Below are 22,627 nucleotides of genomic sequence, written 5' to 3' on the forward strand. Positions count from 1 at the left end.
TCTCAATTCTTTGGGGTATGTATATTGAAGTAGGATTGCTGATAGTCCTACTTTTAATTTTTTGAGTAACTGCTATATTGTTTTCCACAGCAGTTTTACCATTTTACATTCCAACCAACAGTGCAGAAGAGTCCCAATAATGATACATCCTCGCTAACACGAGAGTATCTGTATTTTTGATAGTAGCCATCATAACGGGTGTGAGGTGGTATCTCATTGTAATTTTGACATGCATTTCCTTAATGATTAGTGATGGTAAGCATCTTTTCACATGTGTATTGGTCACTTCTATATCTTCTTCGGAGAAATGTCTATTCAAATCCTTTGCCCATTTTTTTTATCAGGTTGTTTTCTTGTTGAGTTGTAGACCCCTATCAGATGTATGATTTGCAATTATTTTCAAGTTCTTTGCCATTTGAGGTTTAAGAGTTCTCTATATATTCTGAATATTAATCCCTTATCAGACAAACAACTTGCAAATATTTTCTCCCATTCTGTTTTATCTTTTTACTCTGAAGCATATGGAAGTTCACAGGCTAAGGGTCAACTCGGAGCTGCAGCTGTTGGCCTATGCCACAGTCACAGCAATGTGGGATCTAAGCTGCATCTATGACCTACATCACAGCTCACGGCAATGCTGGATCCTTAACCCACTGAGTGAGGCCAGGGATCGAACCTACGTCCTCATGGATACTAGTCAGATTCGTTTCCCCTGAGCCATGACGGGAACTCCAGGATAAACTTTAAATTTGAGACTAGAGAGAAAGGAATAGAGGGGTTACAAATGTATTTTTAATGTTTTATATTTTAAGTTGACCTATGGATGTAGTGTTATTCTTTAATTATGAAATATTTTAAGAAGTTACGTACGCTTAACTAGAAACTTTGTTCAGAATAATATTGTGTCATGTTTGAAATTTGATCTATAAACAATAAACTTAAATTTTTCGTTATAAAAATAATGAATTTATGAAAATTTAAAACATCTATGAAGATTTTACAATTTTATTCTGTATATTATATTTTGCATTCTGAGAAATCTAAGAATATATTCTATATCTCCAAATACTTTATTGTCAGCATTTTATATAATATAGCCTGGGTAATTCTAAGCCAGTGTGTGAGAACACAAATTTTATCTTTCACTTCAGTCATTTTTTTCCTCCTAAGCCTTTATTTCATGTCCAGAATACCACACAAATTGAGGTGTTTGGGTGGTGAAATTCCAGATACACTGGAATAAAAATGCCTCATTTTAAACTATATTTTTGGTTACATTTTTAATAAGAGAATAGAAACACAATTGGGGAAACACGGGCATCTATCACTGAAACAGCTATACTTTCTGGATGACTGGAAAAATTGGGTTATTTCAAACTTATGGAACACATATGGATATCTTACATAGAGAGATATTTTAACATCACGTTTTCCTTATTTAACAACCCTAATATATTCCAGGTGAAACACTGAACAGTGTTGGCCTCATCTGTGGACATACTGATGATAGCAAACATTTTCTGACCTAGGTACCAGGTACTTTACACATGATTATCTCATGTAATCCTCACAATATGCCTTGAAAGTAGGTTATTATTATCCTAAATTTATAAGAAACTGAGGTAATACACCCAAGACTGCCTAACCAGTGACCAGTGGAGCCAATATTCTCAATCCAGGCAGTCTGGATTAAGAAACACTACCTCATGTTGCCTCTTTCTGGATTACAGTTGTAGCAACAAAATGTCAAGGCCAGCACTGAGTATTTTGCACCAACCTGTGAATACACTCAAGGTTTTCATACCACGTGTTCTGATTTGGGAGATTAATAAACATGATCACCATCAACCATGAGATAACCTGGTCTCATTTTCAACTATCACTAACTTGAGTACTTTGGGACAAACCTCTGGGCCCTAGTTACTTCATGTGAGAAAACTAGATGATACTGAGAAGTCCTTTTCACTCCAAGAGAGAAAAATAATCCTTTAAAAGATGTTCACAATAAGAAGTAAGCACTAGGGAGAGGAAAAGATATAAAAGTAAAAGTGAATGTGCACTGTGTATTCAATTAATTTTGGTATTTTAAATCTTTTTATTAAAATAATTAAGGCTATACAGAGTTGCCACTTTGGCACAATGGGATTGGTGGCATTTCTGGAGCACTGGGGCATGGGCCTGATGCCCAGACCAGCATAGTGGGCGGATCTGGTGTTGCCGCAGCTGTGGCAACCTGGATTTGATCCATGGGCTAGGAACTCCATGTGCCAAAGAGCAGCCAAAAAGGGAAAAAAAAGAAAAGAATTAAGAAAAAAACATTATTAATAATCAGAAAAAAACCCTAAATGCAACTTAAAAATGTCTATGAACTAGTTTATCAAATGGTTTTAGACAGGAAAATAAAAGAGTAACTCAAAATAATTTTTCCTAAATCGCTATGTACATAATACTCCTTTTTTTCTTTAATTTTTAGAAAGTTGGGCATAAAACAATACTACTTCTTAACATGGTATCAGAAGACAGCTATTGCTGAGCATTTGATTTATACAGAAATCATGGTTCGACTGACCTTGGATCTAATTGCCAAAAACATCAATCTTAAATCCCGAAAAGAAGAAACCATTTCACAATATCTGAAGAAAATAACTCATATAAATTTTTCAGACAAAAATATAGATGCAATTGTAAGAACTCTGAAATTATTTCTTATTTTTACATAATTAATGTAAAGTTTAGAAATTGGTGCTAGGGTATACCTTCTTAGTAACTATATTTTGATTATACTTATTAACTATATTTTGATTTATCAGCTTTATGTTTTTAGTTTCCTGCTTGTATGTTAAACTTCTGTATAAAATATACCATTGTAATTGTTAAATATATACGGTCTCCTAAAATACTTTATAGTGTAGCAAACAAGATTTTGAATTATATGTTTGAAAATAATTTCAAAGATTATTACTTTTGTATAATTCCATAGCCTTGGAATATGAATTTTTAACATATCAAAATAATAATTAATATGTAAGTACCATAGTTCAAAACACTAACAGTGAAATACATTTGTGTATAATTTAACTGGTTCTATACATGTAGGTTATACTACGTCAGTTATATCAGGCAAGGTTATGTTTACTTGAATATATATTCTGTGCTAAGCTAATTTTCTCTGTGCTGAGCTAATTTTTGGCTTCAATTTGGGAAACTTTAAAGGCAGCAATAACCCTTTTAGGTCATTTGTATTGGTATCCACTGTCTATAATAAAACAACTAAAGGCTATAGATGAACAAAATTTTTTTGCAAACATAAGGAACATGAGGGAAGGGATTATATCTATTTTTTTTCACATCATTCCAAATCCCCCATCCAGTACAGCACCCAACTCATATTAATTATAAATATTTAATTTAACAAATGAATGAGTGAAAAAAACACAAAGCTCCAGGCAAAATTGTCAATTAAGACAATTGGGTTCTGGGGGCTTTTTTGGCAGGGACCTTCAATAGTCATCTCCTATTCAATAGTCCTTTCCAGTTTCCAGGTGAGCCTTCTCCCCAGCTGTCCCAATCTCCTGTTTCTCTTTTATTGCCCAGAGAACTCTCTACCTCATCATAACATCACAGACCACTTTTTTCAGAGAACCTGTATTTAACATCCTTTTGTACCCTCACAACCAGTGATCTTTCAGTCTGGATGATCTTTATTAGGAGGAAAGCAAAGTGGTTAAAGTAATTCACACTAAGAATAACTAGTAGATTTAAAGTTCCCAAGATGTGGCTATATTTTAAAAAGTCTTATTAACTTAATGAAAGCTGAGATTTTTTTTGAGCAGAATTTCACTCTACTTCTTGCGTAATTATGCTAGACTAACTCTCTACTACCACACAAGAAAGTGATGGACTTTTAAAAATACCTTTTTTTTAATCTCAAAAATAAGTGGCATCCACTTGTATAAATACATACAAAAAGAAAGAAATGGACTTGTAATCCTTCCCTGCAGAGAAAACCACTATTAACATTTAGGTGTATTCTTTCAGTCTTTTTTCTAGGCCTGTATTCATGTAAGTTTACAATAATGGGGCATGTTGAATGTACTGTTCTCATTTTATTATGATATCGACAAGATATTACTTAAGAAATTAAAGGATATTGAATGGGTTACACAGTATTCCCTTTAAGTAGCATTATAATAGTTTATTAATCCATTGTTTTTGAATATCTAGATGACTTCAAATTTTCAGTACTATAAACCACAACAGCTTACTTCCAATCATAAAGATTAATCCCTGATTCATAACGCTGAAGCAATAATTTGTTAGATGCTTCAACCTCCAGAGAAGCCTAATTGCTTCTAAGGGAAACTGCTTGCACTGGGAAAATCTTTCTTAACTAGCACAATTTTTATGATGTGGTTACAGAATACTAAAACCTAGAATTAACTTTGTAATCATTCTAATATTGTATTTACTGCTGTAACAGATGAATACTGTCTTTTTACAGGAACCTTAATGAATGTGTAGAATGATTAAGTGAAAAACTTTCCTAAAAACAAACCTCTAAGTTTTTGGGAGAAATTTAAGTATGACCTGTTTTTTGGGGTTTTTTGTTTCTGTTTTCCTTTTAGGACAACCTCTCTCTTTGCAAAAATCTAAGTGTTTTATATTTGTATGATAACCGTATTAGTCAAATCACTAACCTGAATTATGCCACAAACTTGACCCACTTATATCTACAAAACAATTGTATTTCATCTATGGAGAACCTCAGATCATTAAAGAAACTGGAAAAATTGTAAGTGCTTTTATTTCTAAATAAGGTAATTGTTGTCATCATTATATGCAGGCATTCCCATTATCTGTAGTTTTGTGGAACAGGCCTCATTTTTACTCTTTTGCAGTATTAGTGTTACAAAATAAATTGTTATACATGTAATACTCAACAATTTGTGTTTTATTAGTCCCCATAAACTTTTCTTTTGCAGGAGGGTGAGCTGTCTTAAGGGCTTATGTAGGATCAACTGGTGAATTATCAGTGCTTCTCAAAAAGCAGGCCAAGGACTTAGAATGGGGGAAAAAGTAGAGTGGGAAATGCTTATTAAAAATCAGATTGTGGAGTTCCCATTGGCACAGAGGAAACGAATCCAACTAGTATCCATGAGGATGTGGGTTCGATCCCTGACCTTGCTCGATAGGTAAAGGATCTGACATTGCCACAAGCTGTGGTGTAGGTCACAGATTTTGCTCGGATCCTAAGTTAGTGTAGCTGTGGTGTGGGCTGGCAGCCATAGCTCTGATTTGACTCCTAGCCTGGGAACTTCCATGTGCCACAGGTACGGCCCTAAAAAGCAAAAGCAAACAAACAAATGCACGTTGCTGTATAAAACAGATTACAAATAAGGATTTACTGTATAATACAGAGAACTATTTTCAATATTTTATAATAACCCATAATGGAAAAATAATCTGAAAAAATTATGTAACTGAATCACTTTTATATATACCTAAAACTAACACAATATTGTAAATCAACTACACATTAATTTTTAAAAATGCAGTTTACTGGGTCTAACCTAGGTAACCAAATCAGAACCTCTCGGGGTTAAGCTCAGAATTCTTCATTTTTAAACCTATAACCCAGATGATTCTTTTTTTTTTTTTTTTTTTTTCTGTCTTTTTATGGCTGCATCCGCATATGGAGGCTCCCAGGCTAGGGGTCGAATCAGAGCTGTAGCCTCTGCTCTATGACACAGCCAAAGCAACTCAGGATCCAAGCTGCGTCTGTGACCTACACCACAGGTCACGGCAACCTGGGATCCTTAACCCACTGAGCAAGGCCAGCGATGGAACCTGCAACCTTGTGGATCCTAGTTGGGTTTGCTAACTACTGAGCCACAATGGGAACTCCCACCCAGATGATGCTTAATGCACTCTTTTTTTTTTTTTTTTTTGTCTTTTGTTGTTGTTGTTGCTATTTCTTGGGCCGCTCCCGCGGCATATGGAGGTTCCCAGGCTAGGGGTTGAATCGGAGCTGTAGCCACCGGCCTACGCCAGAGCCACAGCAACGCGGGATCGGAGCCGCGTCTGCAACCTACACCACAGCTCACGGCAACGCCGGATCGTTAACCCACTGAGCAAGGGCAGACCGAACCCGCAACCTCATGGTTCCTAGTCGGATTCGTTAACCACTGCGCCACGACGGGAACTCCTAATGCACTTTAATATAAGAGGAGCACTGATAGAACTATTCCAATTTATCACTGTAAAAAAAAATTCCTTAGACTTAATTGTGAGTAAAATAAATAAATCTTTCATTGCTCCAATGTAAAGAGAACATTCTGCATGGACAGCTGATCCTTGACCAACATGGGTTGGAACTGTGCAGATCCACTTATACATGGATTTCTTTCAATAGTAAATACTACAGTACTACACAATCCATGATTCATGGTTGGCAGAATTTGCAAATGCAGGGTAACCAGGGATACAGAGTGCCCACTCTAAGTTATAGGCAGATTTCCCACTGCATGGAAGTTGGCACCCCTAACCACACCCCCACACACACTGTTCAAGGGTAAACTGTATAATTTTCACATTGCTCAATGATTTTGTTACTATGTTTTTATCACATTTATAGACCGTGTGTTCTCATAATGTCTACTTAGAAATACGTTTGATATTTTGCAGATATCTGGGGGGCAATTACATTGCTGTCATAGAAGGCTTAGAAGGATTAGAAGGACTAAGAGAGCTTCATGTTGAGAGTCAGAGGCTTCCCCCTGGAGAAAAGCTCCTGTTTGATCCAAGAACTCTTCATTCTCTGGCAGTAAGGCCACATTAGAGTACTCTAACAAAAAATACAGTGATTCATATTCATAATGAAAAAAGTGGTGAAGGTATATTTGGATGTTGTACTTATTCTGCATGTTTATATGGTCAGTTAAGAACTTGAGAGCTAAAACTAATTTTTCCTACATATTTTCTCAGACAGCAGCTATAAAGTGGGAATGATAATGCCTGCCTCTAGGGTAACTGGAAGGATCAAAAGAAGAATGTGGAAAGGTTATATAAAGCATGAAGTTCTAATACAGATGTTAACTCATTCATATTTTGACCTTGGTGTGGTTATCATGACTCAAACTTTATAAACTTTTTGGGGGGAAAAAAAACTAAGGAAAGAGGAATGCAAGATTATTTGGAAAATTTGAACAACTTGGAGAACCTTTATAATGATAAGTCATTTTCTCACTGGATTCTGATTTGATTGTAGGTTGCACTGCATAGAGCTCTGCCTCACCTGAAGCAGGGAGATCTGGGAGCACAGATTTGCTGCTTCAGCTATCACCTGACAACCAGTCACATCACGTAGAAGTGTCCTCAAAATGAGATTTGTTAGGACATGCTACCTTCAATTCTAGGGCAAGAGATGTAAATGGAACAGATTTCACTGGTTTTATTTTAGAAGGCCCAGAAATGGAGGGCAGTAGAAGGTTTTTTATTTTTTTATTTTTTTAAAGTGTCATTTATTCATTATAGTACAGTATTCTTTTTTTCTTTTTTTTTGTCTTTTTTTTTTTTTTTTTGTCTTTTGTCTTTTTGTTGTTGTTGTTGTTGTTGTTGTTGTTGCTATCTCTTGGGCCGCTTCCGCGGCATATGGAGGTTCCCAGGCTAGGGGTTGAATCGGAGCTGTAGCCACCGGCCTACGCCAGAGCCACAGCAACGCGGGATCCGAGCAGCGTCTGCAACCTACACCACAGCTCACGGCAACGCCAGATCGTTAACCCACTGAGCAAGGGCAGGGACTGAACCCGCGACCTCATGGTTCCTAGTCGGATTCGTTAACCACGCGCCACGACGGGAACTCCAGTAGAAGGTTTTTTAAACTAAACTGTTAACAATTATGGGGTAGTGCTTTATTTTATTTTATTTTATTATTATTATTATTATTATTTTTTTTTTGTCTTTTCTATGGCCGCACTCATGGCCTATGGAGGTTCCCAAGCTAGGGGTCTAATAGGAGGTATAGATGCCGGCCTACGCCAGAGCCACAGCAACTCCGGATCTGAGCCGCCTCTGCGACCTACACCACAGCTCACGACAACACCGGATCCTTAACCTACTGAGCAAGGCTAGGGATTAGAACCCACAACCTCATGGTTCCTAGTCGGATTGGTTAACCACTCTGCAACGATGGGAACTCCTGGGATAGTGCTTTAAATTGAAAAAGAAAGGAGTGATCAGATTCCTGTTCCACCCACTCTATTAACCCATAGAAACAACTGTGTCTCAGCTCAACCTCAACAGATTCAAGTAAACTGATTCCACTGTGGGGACAGCTAGTTTTATTACAGAATGTCACTGAAAACATTTTTGCTTGCTTGTTTTTGCACAGATTCAAGCAGATTCTGAAATTCCAAATATAAGGCATGCTTTTTAAACCATACTTGAAGTTTGAGAAAGTATCAGGCAGTGTCTTCTCCAAAGGTTGGCTGTGGGGAGTTCCCGTTATGGCTAACGGGATTAAGAACCCAACTAGTATCCATGAGGATGCAGGTTCAATCCCTGCCTTGCTCAGTGGTTAAGGATCTGGCATTGCCAACAAGCTGCAGTGTAGGCTGCAGATGCAGCTAAGATCCTGCATTGCTGTGGCTGTGGCATAGGCCAGTAGCTGCAGCTCCAATTCAGCCCCTAGCCTGGGAACTTCCATATCCCCTAGGCGTAGCCCTAAAAAGAAAAAAAGAAAAAGAAAGAAATAAAGGTTGGCTGTGTGTAGATACCTGGGTGGGTGGTCTTCAACTTAGTAGAAATCCGTGGTCTTAGATTTTAAGATAGTTTAGATTTAGTGTTGCTCTGTTGTATATTTATGTCCTCCTCATTAACAGCTAATGTTGAACTTTTTATTAATTAGCAATTGTCATTTTTAGTGGTTTCTGGACATATAAATTATCAAGACAAAATTATATGGAGAGATAAAGATAAAAATAAAGACCAGATATTCTTTCATTCTTGGTCAAGTTTCCTATTTAGAAAAACAAAGATAAATTTCTTCCTAATCTTAGAGATATTTAACACAAAACGATAATTTGCTTAAACTGAAACAAGCATTACTTTCTGCTTGTTATTATTTGCTTATTGTGACATCTTTCTTCTCTCTTTGCTTCTTGATTCTTGGCTTCTTTCTGTAAATTTCTCACATCTTGAAGACTTATGACTTATGAAGGAACTTTGGACAAAAATAGTAAGTTACATTACAATTACTATAGCTTTAGAAGTTCCATCTGAAAAAAATATAGCATAAAAACAAAATCTCCAAGGGATTTTATTTTATTTTTTTGCCTCAAAGAGCAAAACAGCCTGAACAGACAATTTTAAAATTTTCACAGATTTGATTTCTGGTTTCTACATATAGTATTCAACTAGACTATTTATTTATTCTAATTTAGTTACTTTTCTTATAGAAATCCCTCTCTATACTGAATATCAGCAATAATAATATTGATGACATAAGAGACTTAGAAATACTGGAGAATCTTAAACAGCTCACAGCAGTTGACAACCAACTTCTGCATGTGAAGGTAAGGTAAAGAAAAATTCATTTAAAAATATTTATAAGAAATTGTGATTGAAAAATATTTATTTTGCTAAATACATATAAAATGTATTACTATAAAAACTATTCTGAATTAGTCCTAAAACTAGTTTATGAATCTTTACTTCTTAATGTATTTTTTTTGCACAATTCTGCTGTCTTACCTGGTTTTCTCTTTTATACCCCAATGCCTCCATCCCTCACCAACACAAAAATGTTCTTCTGAGAAGAAAGTATGTTTTTTCCACTCTGTATTATTTTTCTTTCAAATGTTCTCCTCTAGAGACTAGATTTCTTGCCCCTTAACTCTGACCTCCTAATGAATGAATTTCTATTAGCTGTGATTAGATCCAAACTCTCTCCTGGCTGCTGCTCCTTGGGAAAACACTTGGATCTTTAATTTATTCTAATTGGCACTAGCTATATTCATGTCATGTTATGCCATATCATGCCACATTCATTTAATTACTCATTTGTTCAAACATATATTGGGCACCTACGTATTTGCCAGGCACTAAACTACTCCATGCAGAAGAAGAAAGAATACAGTGTCAGGAATCAAAAACCCCATAGTCAACGAGTGATGGGACTGCAACATGATTCTGTTTTCTTAAGTATTGTGGTATTGCTAACTTAGCCTGGGGCTAGGGAAGGCTTCCTGCAAACAGTCATATGTGAACTGAACCATTGCCATGTCCTCACAGTTTCTGGTTTGGCAGTGGGGTGAGCTGTGATATACTTTCTTTACATAGGACCACAGGAGCAAGAATAGGCTTCTTTTCCCCATAAACAAAACTCTTGTTTCAAAAGCACCTCTAGGAGTTCCCATCATAGCACAGAGGAAATGAATCCCACTAAGAACCATAAGGTTGTGGGTTCGATTCCTGGCCCCGCTCAGTGGGTTAAGGATCTGGCGTTGCTATGGCTGTGGTGTAGGCTGGCAGCTGTATCTCCAATTCAACCCCTAGCCTGGGAACCTCCATGGGCCATGTGTGCGGCGGTGGCGCAAGAGAAAAAAAAAGCAAAAGCACTTCTAGACACCTACCTGCTAACCCTAAAAAAGTTACGCCTGGTCTTGTTTCCAAATTCAGGACTTTTACCTGGCTCATCTCATGATTACCGTAAGCAGTAGATAATAATGAAAAGAAATGTTATTCTTACATTCATTTGTAAATGAATTCACCCAAATATTCAAAATGCCAGTGAACAGTCAGAGTAGATGTTTAAAATAAAAATACAAATAAGGAAGCATGACTCAATTAGTCATTTTAACTTAACAATATGAAGGAATTGAGAAATTCATGGGATGAATTCTGCATTCAAAAATATTTTATTTTTTTAATTTTTTTCAAAAATATTTTAATTTTTAGACCACCCTTCAACATTTTTTTTCCATTGGGCATTTTTTGTATTCATCAGAATTACTTAATTTTCCTATGATTTCACAGTATTTGTATCAATGATTTTGTGTAGTCAAAAAGATTTTGGGTAGTCTTATATAAGATATACTGTACATGTGATTCCTATTCAAAGTGACAGAGCATGGAGTTTAGGTCTTTGATTAAATAGAGAAGACCTGGGATATGCATGGGGGTCCATATTCACCCCATGGACCCAACACAATGGCTAAGCACAGAAGTTCACTTTTCCTGGGGAGTAAATGGTGGAGAATTCCAGTCTCCTACATCTGCAAGGTAAGTATTTTCCTTGAATGTTTTTGAAGCCCCAGTTCTAAGCACAATGCTTACCAAATAAATGTTCAGTAATGAGTGGTGAATATATGAATATATATTGAAAGATCTGATTAGCTATTAATTATCATAATTACCAAGATCCAATTCAGTTATTGTCATTACTTTTACTGTCTTACTCTATTATGCTTTTAACTCTGAGTAGAAAAGGAGTTTGTTAAGGGCAACAATGCTAGCCTCCAAATGATCCCAAAGGAAGTTTTTCTGAATGACATTAAAACCAAGCTATTTGCCTACAATTATTTTCTCAGGCCATTTATAAGGCATAACCAGGATAAATGTGTAACTAAAATAAATAACCTCATTACTGATTATTCAGTCTAGGAATGTCTAAATAAACCCTTATTTTTAAGACTGAACTCAATGTCACCTCCTTTGTGTAGCTTTTCCTGAACCTCACTATCAAGTTAAGCTATTCAAAAATATTTATTATGTTATATGTGCCCTTGCAGAAACATGTCCTAGGCACTGAGGATACTATGATAAATAAGACAGTCAGGGTCTCTTCTCTCAAGGAACTTACATTATAGTGAGAGAGGGGAAGGAACACTCAGAAAATAAATAAGCAGAGAAGACTGTAAAACATATTAAGAACTTATTTCTCTGTATATATTCCTGGGAGCAGCATCTCCATTATTTTAGCTTTAATTTTTTTATTCTTTATGCTCATTGATCGAAGTTGCCCCAAAGCCGCTGACATCAAACCCCGTGCCATGGGAGAGAAAGATCAACATGCCATACATAAAGTCACTGACATCAATCCTCAGAGTTTTCAGCAATGGACAGCTTTGTACCATGGGGAAAAGGAAGTAGACACCATTAGAAAATTCTAACAAAACCACTGTAATTACCCAAACATTTTTAGCACTTAGACCAGCTGTCTTTATATGGACACTGTAGGTTTCTAATATATGTCTACAGAAAATCCATGAACTAAAAAAAAAAAAAAAAAAAAAAGAAAAAATAATGGTCCCTTAATATGGTTAAATAACTTGGAATCTTCCAATCGAAATTCTGGTATGAGCAGTGAAAAAGATATTTAAGGAAAAGTTAAAGGAACACATGTAACAAAGGAAAAAACTATTATGGCAACTGAAATCCTGGAGCTCTGCAGCAGAAATAAGAAAAGTAAAAAGAAAAAAGAATTGGGTCGCTGGGAAATTTCCTAATGATGCCAATACCCTGGACTACTGAGGGTCTTAAGAGTCATGGAGGGGTGGCTACATTAGAGGGGGAGGCACCACGTAAGGACCTGGAAGAAGCTGAGCAAAGTGGCTTCTGTCCCTCCTGCTGTTTAGGATTTAATTCCCTTCCTCTCACTTCTGTAGACCCACAGCTGCCAAGGACTCCTTCCCCCAAGCTCCCCTCATCTATCTTACTCCCTAGTCCAAGGTCCAGGGCAGAGACTTGGAAGGGAGGGGGAGGTGATGGTGGTAGAGGAGTAGAGGGAAAAACAGAAGATAAATTCTGCCTTTCCTCTCTCTTCTCCATGTCTGCAGTCCCTCTAATCAGCAAATTTTTCAAAAGTTCCACATAACTTCTTTAAAACTCTTGTCCTGCTTCCAACCTCAGATCCATTCATTCATACATGCATGCATTATTTCTTCCTATTCAGTCATTCAAAACATCTACCATGTGGGAGTGCTTGTGAGACAATGGAGGAGACAACAGGGAGCAAAAACCAGACACAGTCCCTGGCCTTGAAGAGCTTTCAGCATTGAGAGGATAGAAACATTAAGCACATAATCACTCAAAAACAAAAGTAAAATTGCACCAGTGGAAAGGGATACAAAGGAGAAGTAAGTCACTCTGAGAGCCTATAACGGGGATTTGCCTTAGGGAACTTGGTGATGGCATCCCCTAAGAAGGTATTGTTGAGCTGAACTCTGGGAGGACAGAAGGGTTTACCAGGTAAAGAAAATAGCATTTGCAAAGGCCTTGGGGCAGGTGAGAATATGACAAAGATGAAAGAAGGGAAGCAGAGTAAAGACGGCACATGGTGCAAATGGAGGCTGGTGGGCAGGTGGGCTGCACAGATCATGACAGAGAGTTCTGCCTGTATCCTAAGAACAGTGGGGAGCAACTAAAGGTATTTAAGTCAGGTGTGATGTAATTATAGATGAGCATTCTGAAAAGATCAGCATAGCTACAGTGTGGAGAACAGATTGAAAGAAGCCAGGCTGACTAGGAAGTGAGAGATGGTGGAAATCTGAATAGGTAGAAATGAAGTGAGTACACAGATTGGAAAGCTGTTTGGGAAGTAAGTATACAGGACTTGGTGGTAAGTTGAATATAGGGACTGTGGAGGAGGGAGGGGTCAAGGATGGTTTCATGGCTTCTGAAAAATAGGGAACTCAAGAGTCAAGTTAGAAAAAAGGCCAATTTATTTATTTATTTATTTATTTTTGTCTTTTTGCTATTTCTTGGGCTGCTCCCGCGGCATATGGAGGTTCCCAGGCTAGGGCTCCAATCGGAGCTGTAGCCACCAGCCTACACCAGAGCCACAGCAACGTGGGATCCGAGCCGCGTCCGCAACCTACACCACAGCTCATGGCAACGTTGGATCATTAACCCACTGAGCAAGGGCAGGGACCGAACCCACAACCTCATGGTTCCTAGTCGGATTTGTTAACCACTGCGCCATGACAGGAACTCCAGAAAAGGCCAATTTAGACAATTGGTTATATGAGACAAGAGCTCAGTGGACAGAAGAATGTGGGAGTCTTCAACATATTGGTCACTGAAGCTTCCATTATGGATGAGATTGCCTAGATATGGGATGAGAGAGTATATGATAAAATGTTCAGTGTGGCTTCCCAGAAAATCTGGTTCTTTCTCTCACGTACAAATGGCACTTCCTTCTTTCCTTGGTGTAATAGATGTTTTACAATTTCCATCAGCATGGCCATGCTTTTTCTATAAAGAGTCAGCATATATATATGTTTTTCTAGCCATGACTTCCCATTCTGCTGTGGTCCACAGAAAAAAAAATACTGTTTGAAAGGAAAAAATGTAGATTATAGAAAAGGAAGCAAGAGAACTGATCCCTAATGGTCTGCTGCAGAGACACATACTCCTGACCCAAGAGCAAGCTCTAGTGCTGAGGAAATACAGTGATGAATTACAGGGAGGTTTTTTGGCACTATCATTGCACAGATATTCTTTAGGCTTTTTCTCAACTATATAGTTTTGGGCTTGGGGGGTTTGTTTGGGGGCCATCCTGTGGCATATGGAGTTCCCAGGCCAGGGATCAGATCCAAGCTGCAGTTGCAACCAAGACTGGATCCTTTAACTCACTGTGCCAGGCCAGGGATGGAACCTGCATCCTGGCGCTGCAGAAACACCACCAATTCCGTTGCACCACAGTGGGAACTCCTAGATTACTTTTATGGGCTAAATCAGGAATAGTCCACCAGGCATAGCACTGTTTTTTTTTTATGAAAAAATATTCTCCATTCTCAAAACCAACTTCTAGGAAGCAGCCTGTTTATATACTAGAGATTTCTATGGTTAGAGCTTTGCTATTTGTGGGGCCAAAGATACATGCAGGATCCAGGGAGGTAACAAAATATGGTCATAAAGGGTGCAGTCAGTTGGATAAGTCACTCTAAAGAACTGAGACTAAGAAAGTCTGAAATTGTCAATGTATGGCACAGTAATAATGTTAACAGTATCTGTTCAAAAGCACCAGGCTGCAGGAGTATCCAGTGGTTGAAGAAGGAAAGGCAGTGACCTAGACTCTTATAACACAAAATATGGTCCTAGAATCAGCAACATTAGCATCTGAAATGCCACATCTCAGCTTCTGCCTCAGACCTAATAAATCAGAACAAGCATTTAAACAAGTTCCTTAGGTGATTCATAAGCACATAATAGTTTGAGAACTAGTCTGCTCAACTCTTTCAAGAAGTGTAGTGATGGTAAGAGATAGGAGAACATGATGGAGGAAAATGTGAGAAAAAGTATATATATATATACATATATATATGACTGGGTCACTTTGCTGTACAGTAGAAATTGACAGAACACTGTAAACCAACTATAATGGGGGAAAAAATCATAAAAAAGAGGAGAAAAGCCAGAGGAGAGGGAGAGACTGGAAATGGAAATGCAAGAGAAAAATCATATCAAGATGAGGAGGCCTGTGGAGAGGAGAAGGGATCAAGAGAACTGAGTAATTTGGGGAAAGAGGTGGGACTTTTTCTTTGTTGATAAAAATTGGAAAGAGGAATGGAAGGGGAAGTGTGAGACCAAAGGCAGGTAACTGAGAAAACTCTATGTTTAATGACCCAGTTCTCCCAATAAAACTGGTGACAAAATCAACCACTGAGGAGGAGGAGGAGAAAGAAATGTTTCAAGCCAAATACTCTATATTTTAGAAACTCCTTTAACTCATAAGGCTCTAGTTTAAATGACATTTACTTTTAACACTTCTTTGCATTTTTTCTGTAACTCAAATAAGAATGCAGCAATGTATTAAAATATTAAATTTATAATAAAACTTGAATGTCTGCAAGTAGCTTGATGAGCCATGAACTTTACTAAGACCAACATTATATAGTTTGTTGACATTATTGAGTCAAATAAATATCATGGCTGCAAAATATATATAAAAAGATGAAGGAACAAAAATTCAATTTTTACCTACAGTTTTTATGTCTGCAAAGTTTGCTAAATCAATAAAATGATCAGAAAAATTCATCTCACAGTCAGATATATTAGTGATTTACTTTATTGGTTTTCTGATGACCATTTATCATGAGGTAAAGCATCTTAGAATAAATGGAAATAAAAAATTTGATGTGCTTGCCTCTTATATAAACTAAATATTTGATTTATAAGACACAGACGAACAAACCACTATGGCCTGTCATGTTTTCTCAGTTTCTAATTTATTCAACCTCTGCTCAATATTGATCCTGACAAGTTGAGTAACCCAAAGATAAATTTATTCACTCCACAGTTTAGTCAGGAACAAGCCAAAAATTATAGATTTTTGTGGGCAGATGATGACAAGCAGTCAGGAGGATGACAAATGGCTGTCTTTAGATTTAGTTAGAACAGTTGGGGTAGACATTTCCGATAAAGATTGGAGCATGCTGGTCAAATACAGGTTCATCAGCAGCCATCATTAATTGCAGAGAGCACTGCCGGAGCAGCAGGCTCCTGTAAGAGGCTTAGGCACCAGCCCTGCATGGGAAATAGAACTGGCTCCTTGGTATTTTGCAGCACTCTTCTAAGTGATAGCATGACATGATCATTTATCATACAGAGACTGTCCAGAAAAGTGTCTGCTCCCTTTAGTAACTTATTGAAGGGCAGGAAAGTGAAAGCATTTTATTAAAGACAGGAAGGCAATGAACAACCAGAGCGTATCCAAAGGGTAATCATATTTCAGCAAAGGATTAGTTTAGTCTTAAATAAACATACACTGGAAGGAGTATGTTGAGGGTCATTTATCAAGTGAAGAACAATTAACAAACTCTACAGGACTCTTTTTATCTGTATAAATTTAAAGTTCTCTTATTGTTATTATTAACTTTTGCATAATGGGCATCTTATTCAACACCGTATAAAAATGCAATGCACAATTCCATCCTCAGATGGTTTTAAACTAAGAGAAATACAGTGAAACTCTCACATAAAATAATTATGGCTGTATCAAAAGCTGTTGTACAAGTGTCCTGAAGAGAGCATAATTCAGGGACTGAAGGATGAAGTTATAACTTTTAAAGAGAGCTTTCTTTTAAGAAATCAACTGCTTGTCAGTGGATCAGAAGCTTATTCTCCCTTACAACAATTTTTGCTCTCTGTGGACCAAAATTAAGAGAAAGGAAATTAGCTGAGACAAAGGGGGAGAGAATTAACACATCTATTCCTTACTTGCCTGTTACACTTTATATGCCACAGCAACTAATACTAATTATCTTTACTTTATAAATGAGGACACAGACTTGCTTAAGGTCAAATAGTAAGCAGCAGTGTCAGGACACTTTGGGTTGCCTGTATATTTTTAAACAATTCCTTATATTTTTCACATGAATTATTTATTTGGATATATCAGAGTCTAGCACAGAACTTAGCCCATGATTCAATAAATATCTGCTGAATAATGAAGCAGGCAGAAATACCACTTTCTGTAGGAAGACATAGGCCTCAGCAAGATTAAAGGACTTACCAGGTGCTCTGGGTCCTGGACACCTGGCTGCCTAATTATTCCCCAAAGATAGCATTTCTTCATGTAGATGCAGGCACATACGGATGTTCCATATTTTGCTACCTCCTTGATAGGGCAGTTGGGGAGGATTTTTAAGATGTAGCTTCATCGTAAAAATATATATATTTTCTAAAACCTAAAGAATAAATACAGTCTTATAAGAAAATTTTCCAAAAATTGAAAAATGAAATATTTAAACATAAACATGAATTAAACAAAGAATAAAATGGAAGTTACAAATAGATTAAATAGATATACAAAGCTGAAAGGTATCAAGCTTTGAGGGTGAGGAAATGCCATGGGGAGTAAAACACCAGGCAATGCATTGTTAATTACTTTCAGCTTTACAATTAAGACTATGTATGAATTAATGTATAATTTATATTCCTAATTTCTCCTTACACCCTATGATAAGTTTGGTCTTCACTGTAGGAAAACAAATGGAAGAATCACAAGTGTTTGTCTGCTGCTCTCCTCTGTAACTTTTATTAACTTTGTAATCTTCATACCCACATTCTAAAGGAAAGCAATCACCCTAGTCATGTACAACATCACATATATGGCAGTACTCTGAAAACCAGAAAACTCTCCACAGAATTTAGTTAATATCAATATTTATCATTATTATCAGTAAAACAGTTGCTTTAAAAGAATGTTTTGCCATACTGAAGGGCTTATGACCACTAAATTTTTAAAAATCAATCACAGGCTATAAAGTAGAAAAGCAGTTTTTCCATTACTTGTTTTGAGTAATTCATTACAGATAAATTAAACTTATCTGGTTTAAAAAAAAACAGATATATTGGGGCATGAATAAGAAATAAAGTATAAATATATATCACTTCTATTAAATAGTAGCTAGAGTAAAACATGCACATAAAAAATGAGGAATGGGACAAAGCAGGAAAAGGAATGACAGAAAGACAAGGCATTGGAGAAGTATAATGACACTGGATTGAAAAAAAACAAAATGGGAAGAGCAAGTGAAGAGGGCAAACTAGGAGAGCTGGTTCTTAAAGGCCATTAATCTGTTTTTCTCACATTCACTTGGATTATCAACCATGGAACAACTTAATTATTCATCAAAATACCAATGAGCTGATTTTCTTGTAAGCTATTAAAACATGCAAATGTTTATGATATACATAAAACAAAACTGTACCCACAGTATGATGACAATTAAAAAAGAAATCCCTATTCTCAAAAAAGAAGACGAGCAGGATACGCAACATATTAAAAGTGATCTCTGGGTGATAAGCTCACAAGTGATTTTTTGCTCCTATTTTTCCCCTTGATATTTATTTTTTTTAAAGAAAAAGCAGCAATATATATTGCTCACAATGCCAAGAGACTTCTTACTCACGGCTCCATAATAGCCTTTATCTGTAAACTTCCATAAACTCCACTAAGAAAAGGGCATCATGGAGTTTCTGTCTTGGCGCAGCGGAAACGAATCCAACTAGGAACCATGAGGTTTCGGCTTTGATCCCTGACCTCGCTCAGTGGATTAAGGATCTGGCGTTGCTCTGAGCTGTGGTGTAGGTCACAGACGAGGCTCAGATCTCTAGTTGCTGTGGTGAAGGCCGGCAGCTGTAGCTCTGATTAGATCCTTAGCCTGGGAACCTCCATATACCTTGGGACCCTAAAAAAAGCCAAAGAAAAAAAGAAAGAAAAGGGCATCTTCTACGGTGTGAATAGCCAGAGAGACTGTTTTCTGAGATGCCGGTTGGGTTCATTTAAGGGAGTGTGACAGAGAACAGTTCTGTGGCCTGAAACCTAAACCTTGCTTTTTGTCTCATCTTTAACCCCCTCTATTATTAGTATAGAGTATTTTATCAAGAAAAGATTTATTGTATACCTCCTAAGTACCTGGCTCTGAGCTAGAACTCCATGAAAAACAGTAATTACCTTTAAAAACAGTTAACTGACATGAAAGAAAGATTTATAAGTATGAAATAGTTGTGTTTTGCTTTTTTCTTCTCTAATTATAGGATTTGGAGTTTTTGCTGAACAAGTTGATGAAGCTGTGGAAAATGGATCTAAATAGAAATCCTGTTTGTCTCAAACCAAAATACAGAGATAGATTGATATTGGTGTCCAAATCACTGGGTACATATTTAATATTATATTAATATGGTTTCTCTTAGAGAACGAGACCTGGTTAACTCCTTAGTTAATTTATCTGCAAATCTTCAGAAATATAAAGGTGACATCTGATTTCACAAAAACGGTCAACTTTAAATTTGATATTTTAATAAAAGCAAAAGTCAAAAATTGAGAAATAAAACATGAAAAATATCTGCTGTTTAGAATAATTAAGACACCAGACAGTGCTTCCTTGAAAAGAAAATGTGGCTGTTACCAACAAAAGTAGTTAGTCATAAATGTGTAAAAATTGCTGACTTTTTGCCAAATTTTCATTGCACAAATTCTCTGAAGATCTCAAGAGACTCTTGGTTTTGTAGATAAAATTGATCGAAGTTTTTATTGCTTGACACTTCCCAAATGGCACCCTAAGAACATACAAGAGTTCCTTTCATTTGAAAGGAGAGTAAAGTAAGGAGTCCCTTATGAGATCCTTACAAATAATAACATTCCTGAATATGCACTATAAAAGGGGAAATGGACCAACACTCATCAATAGGGACCAAGTTTTATGCTGCATGAGAGAGACAAGCACTGCCCTTTCACAGAGGAGATTTGTGAGAGTGCTTCTGTGACATGCTGTACTTGGGTGTAAAAACTAGCATATGGCAAAACCATTTCAAAGCTCATAGCTGTAGTAGACCTTGGTTAATCATAATGCTAGAGCAGTGGTTCTCTTGAGGGAAGGAGGGGTTGACAGAGGGCATATCAGAAACACCCAAGACAATTTTTCAAAACACATATGCAAGGGTCACACCCTGCCCACCCTGTACCCCAAAGAATACACAGGAAGAACAGACATCTATATTTTTAAAGGTAAATTACCTGTATTTTATACTTGGAATACTATCAGTTATTAAAAAATTGTGTTTAAAGAAAGACATGGAAAAATGCTCACAATATGACATTAAAAAGTAGGATTTAATACTGTATAGAGAATTCCATTTTTATATAATACATACATACATACATATACACATAATATATACCTGGAAAATAAAATAATGCTAAGAAATATGCTAAAGTGTTATCAATGGTTTTCAGTGATTATTTTTGGTTGTGGGACAAACAATTTTTTTCCATTTATTTGAATTTTCCAAATATCTTGAAATGTATGAAAATTACTGGGCAATTTTAAGATGCTAAATTTTCAAAATTTTTTAAAGGAACAAAATGTAAAGATATCTGAAATCTCACTTCATAGAACCAAGAGGTCAGCTATGTGAATTATTCCTATTATATCCTATGTCTTAGGATATAATAAGTGTTATTAATGTGTGTACCTTCAAAACACCACATTACATATATAAAACTTATTTTCATTAACATAAAAATATATTTTGCTTTCTCCTATGAATAACCACATAATTATTTAACTGACTAGATAATATTTAATTCCATTGAGTATGACATTTTTGTTTTTTTAAATAACAATATAATTTATTTATGATCCAAGAAGGACGACCATATATCAAATTGTTTACAGTGATTATCTTTGTCGGTGGTGGAAAGGAGAAATATAGATAGTTAATATAGACCCCTTTTATGTTTTTTCATCATGATTCAGCTGATAATAAGCACATACTCTTTTTTGAATTGGAAAAAATAATTAAAAATAAATAAAAGTTCAACAAATATATAGAAGTTTTATAAATAAAGTATTTTAAAAATAAATTTATTTCAGCCTTTGGTATAACTTAAGTTTATGTGCCCTAAACCAGAGGTATATATATTGTAAGAGTATATATATAAAATATATAAAAATATATATAATATATATAATATGTTATACATGAATATATAATACATAAATATATTGTATTTATAATAATATTTATGTTGTATTGATACAAAATATTTATAATATTTATATACTATCTATTTTAACATACATATTTTTCTCTAGAAATCCTTGATGGAAAAGAAATTAAAAATATGGAAAGACAATTCCTAATGAATTGGAAAGCATCCAAAGATGCCAAGAAAATCAGCAAGAAAAGGAACAATAAAAATGAGGATACAAGTAACTCAAACATAGGTAAGCAAGTTGTCATTCATTAGTTAATCACTCTACTACCAAAGGGAATATTCTTCTCAACCAAAAAAAAAAAAAAAAGCCAAAAATAAGAGTGTTTTGTTTATATATATACGTGTGTGTGTGTGTGTATTTTTTCTTTAAATGGCTGCATCCACAGCATATGGAAGTTCCAGGCCAGGGATTGAATCTGAACCACAGCTGTGACCTACACCACAGGTGTGACAACATCAAATTCTTTAACCCACTGTGCCAGGCCAGGGATGAACCCACACCTCCACAGTGACATGAGCCACTGCAGTCAGGTTCTTAACCCACTGCACCACAGCAGGAACTCCTTGCTTATATTTTTTGTTTAAAATATAACCTTTATTTAATATAACCTTTGTTTAAGGTTCTTGTGGGGGTTTTTTTTTTACTTATTTATTTACTTACTTGTTTTACTTATTTACAATTCCCAGGAAATTTTTACATATGAAAATGGTAGCCACTATCAAAAAAAGAGCTATGTTTACTTCATATTTTTTGAGTATTACTATGTCAGCTATGTAAACAGAGAGCCATCAGGGTAGAGAAAAATGAGTAATTTTATATCTGGCAAAGTGCAATTAGTTATGTAAATGACAAAACAACAATCAGCTATATAATTTTTAAAACCTAAGTCACAAGTATATTTGTTTAGTAGCAGGGCAAAAATCACAATTTTCATCAGCATAAGAACATATCGCAACCACATATGCAGCCTATACTCTGTGGCCTGTCCCCTTTCCTATGTATACATCCAACATTTGAATATTTTGATTATAATACGCCTAAGGATGTGTTAACTTAGGGCATGCCACCTATTGCCTAACCAATGAAACTAAATGTAGCTAAGTTAATCTTAATAATCA

The 22,627-nt window shown here is 36.0% G+C and overlaps 1 protein-coding gene across 4 annotated transcripts in view; it reads left to right on the forward strand.

Annotated features, from left to right (window-relative positions):
* The window catches only part of PPP1R42 (protein phosphatase 1 regulatory subunit 42), a 42,216-nt gene that overhangs the window by 7,371 nt on the left and 12,218 nt on the right, over positions 1 to 22,627 (forward strand). For 3 of the 4 annotated variants that reach the window (XM_005663043.4, XM_001926086.5, XM_085022283.1), the window contains exons 2-7: positions 2,474 to 2,684; positions 4,626 to 4,792; positions 6,685 to 6,823; positions 9,456 to 9,572; positions 19,546 to 19,663; positions 21,606 to 21,737. In XM_005663043.4, the coding sequence (XP_005663100.2) occupies positions 2,556 to 2,684; positions 4,626 to 4,792; positions 6,685 to 6,823; positions 9,456 to 9,572; positions 19,546 to 19,663; positions 21,606 to 21,737 (802 nt within the window). In that variant the 5' untranslated portion in view covers positions 2,474 to 2,555. Of the gene's footprint in view, positions 1 to 2,473; positions 2,685 to 4,625; positions 4,793 to 6,684; positions 6,824 to 9,200; positions 9,236 to 9,455; positions 9,573 to 19,545; positions 19,664 to 21,605; positions 21,738 to 22,627 lie in introns of all 4 variants that reach the window. The other variant, XM_085022284.1, reaches the window with a different exon arrangement.

This window comes from Sus scrofa, chromosome 4, assembly GCF_054392235.1.
Source record: "Sus scrofa isolate SSC_HxYL_T2T_F1_AM1 chromosome 4, Sscrofa_HxYL_maternal_Yorkshire_Landrace_v2.0, whole genome shotgun sequence".
NCBI lineage: Eukaryota > Metazoa > Chordata > Mammalia > Artiodactyla > Suidae > Sus > Sus scrofa.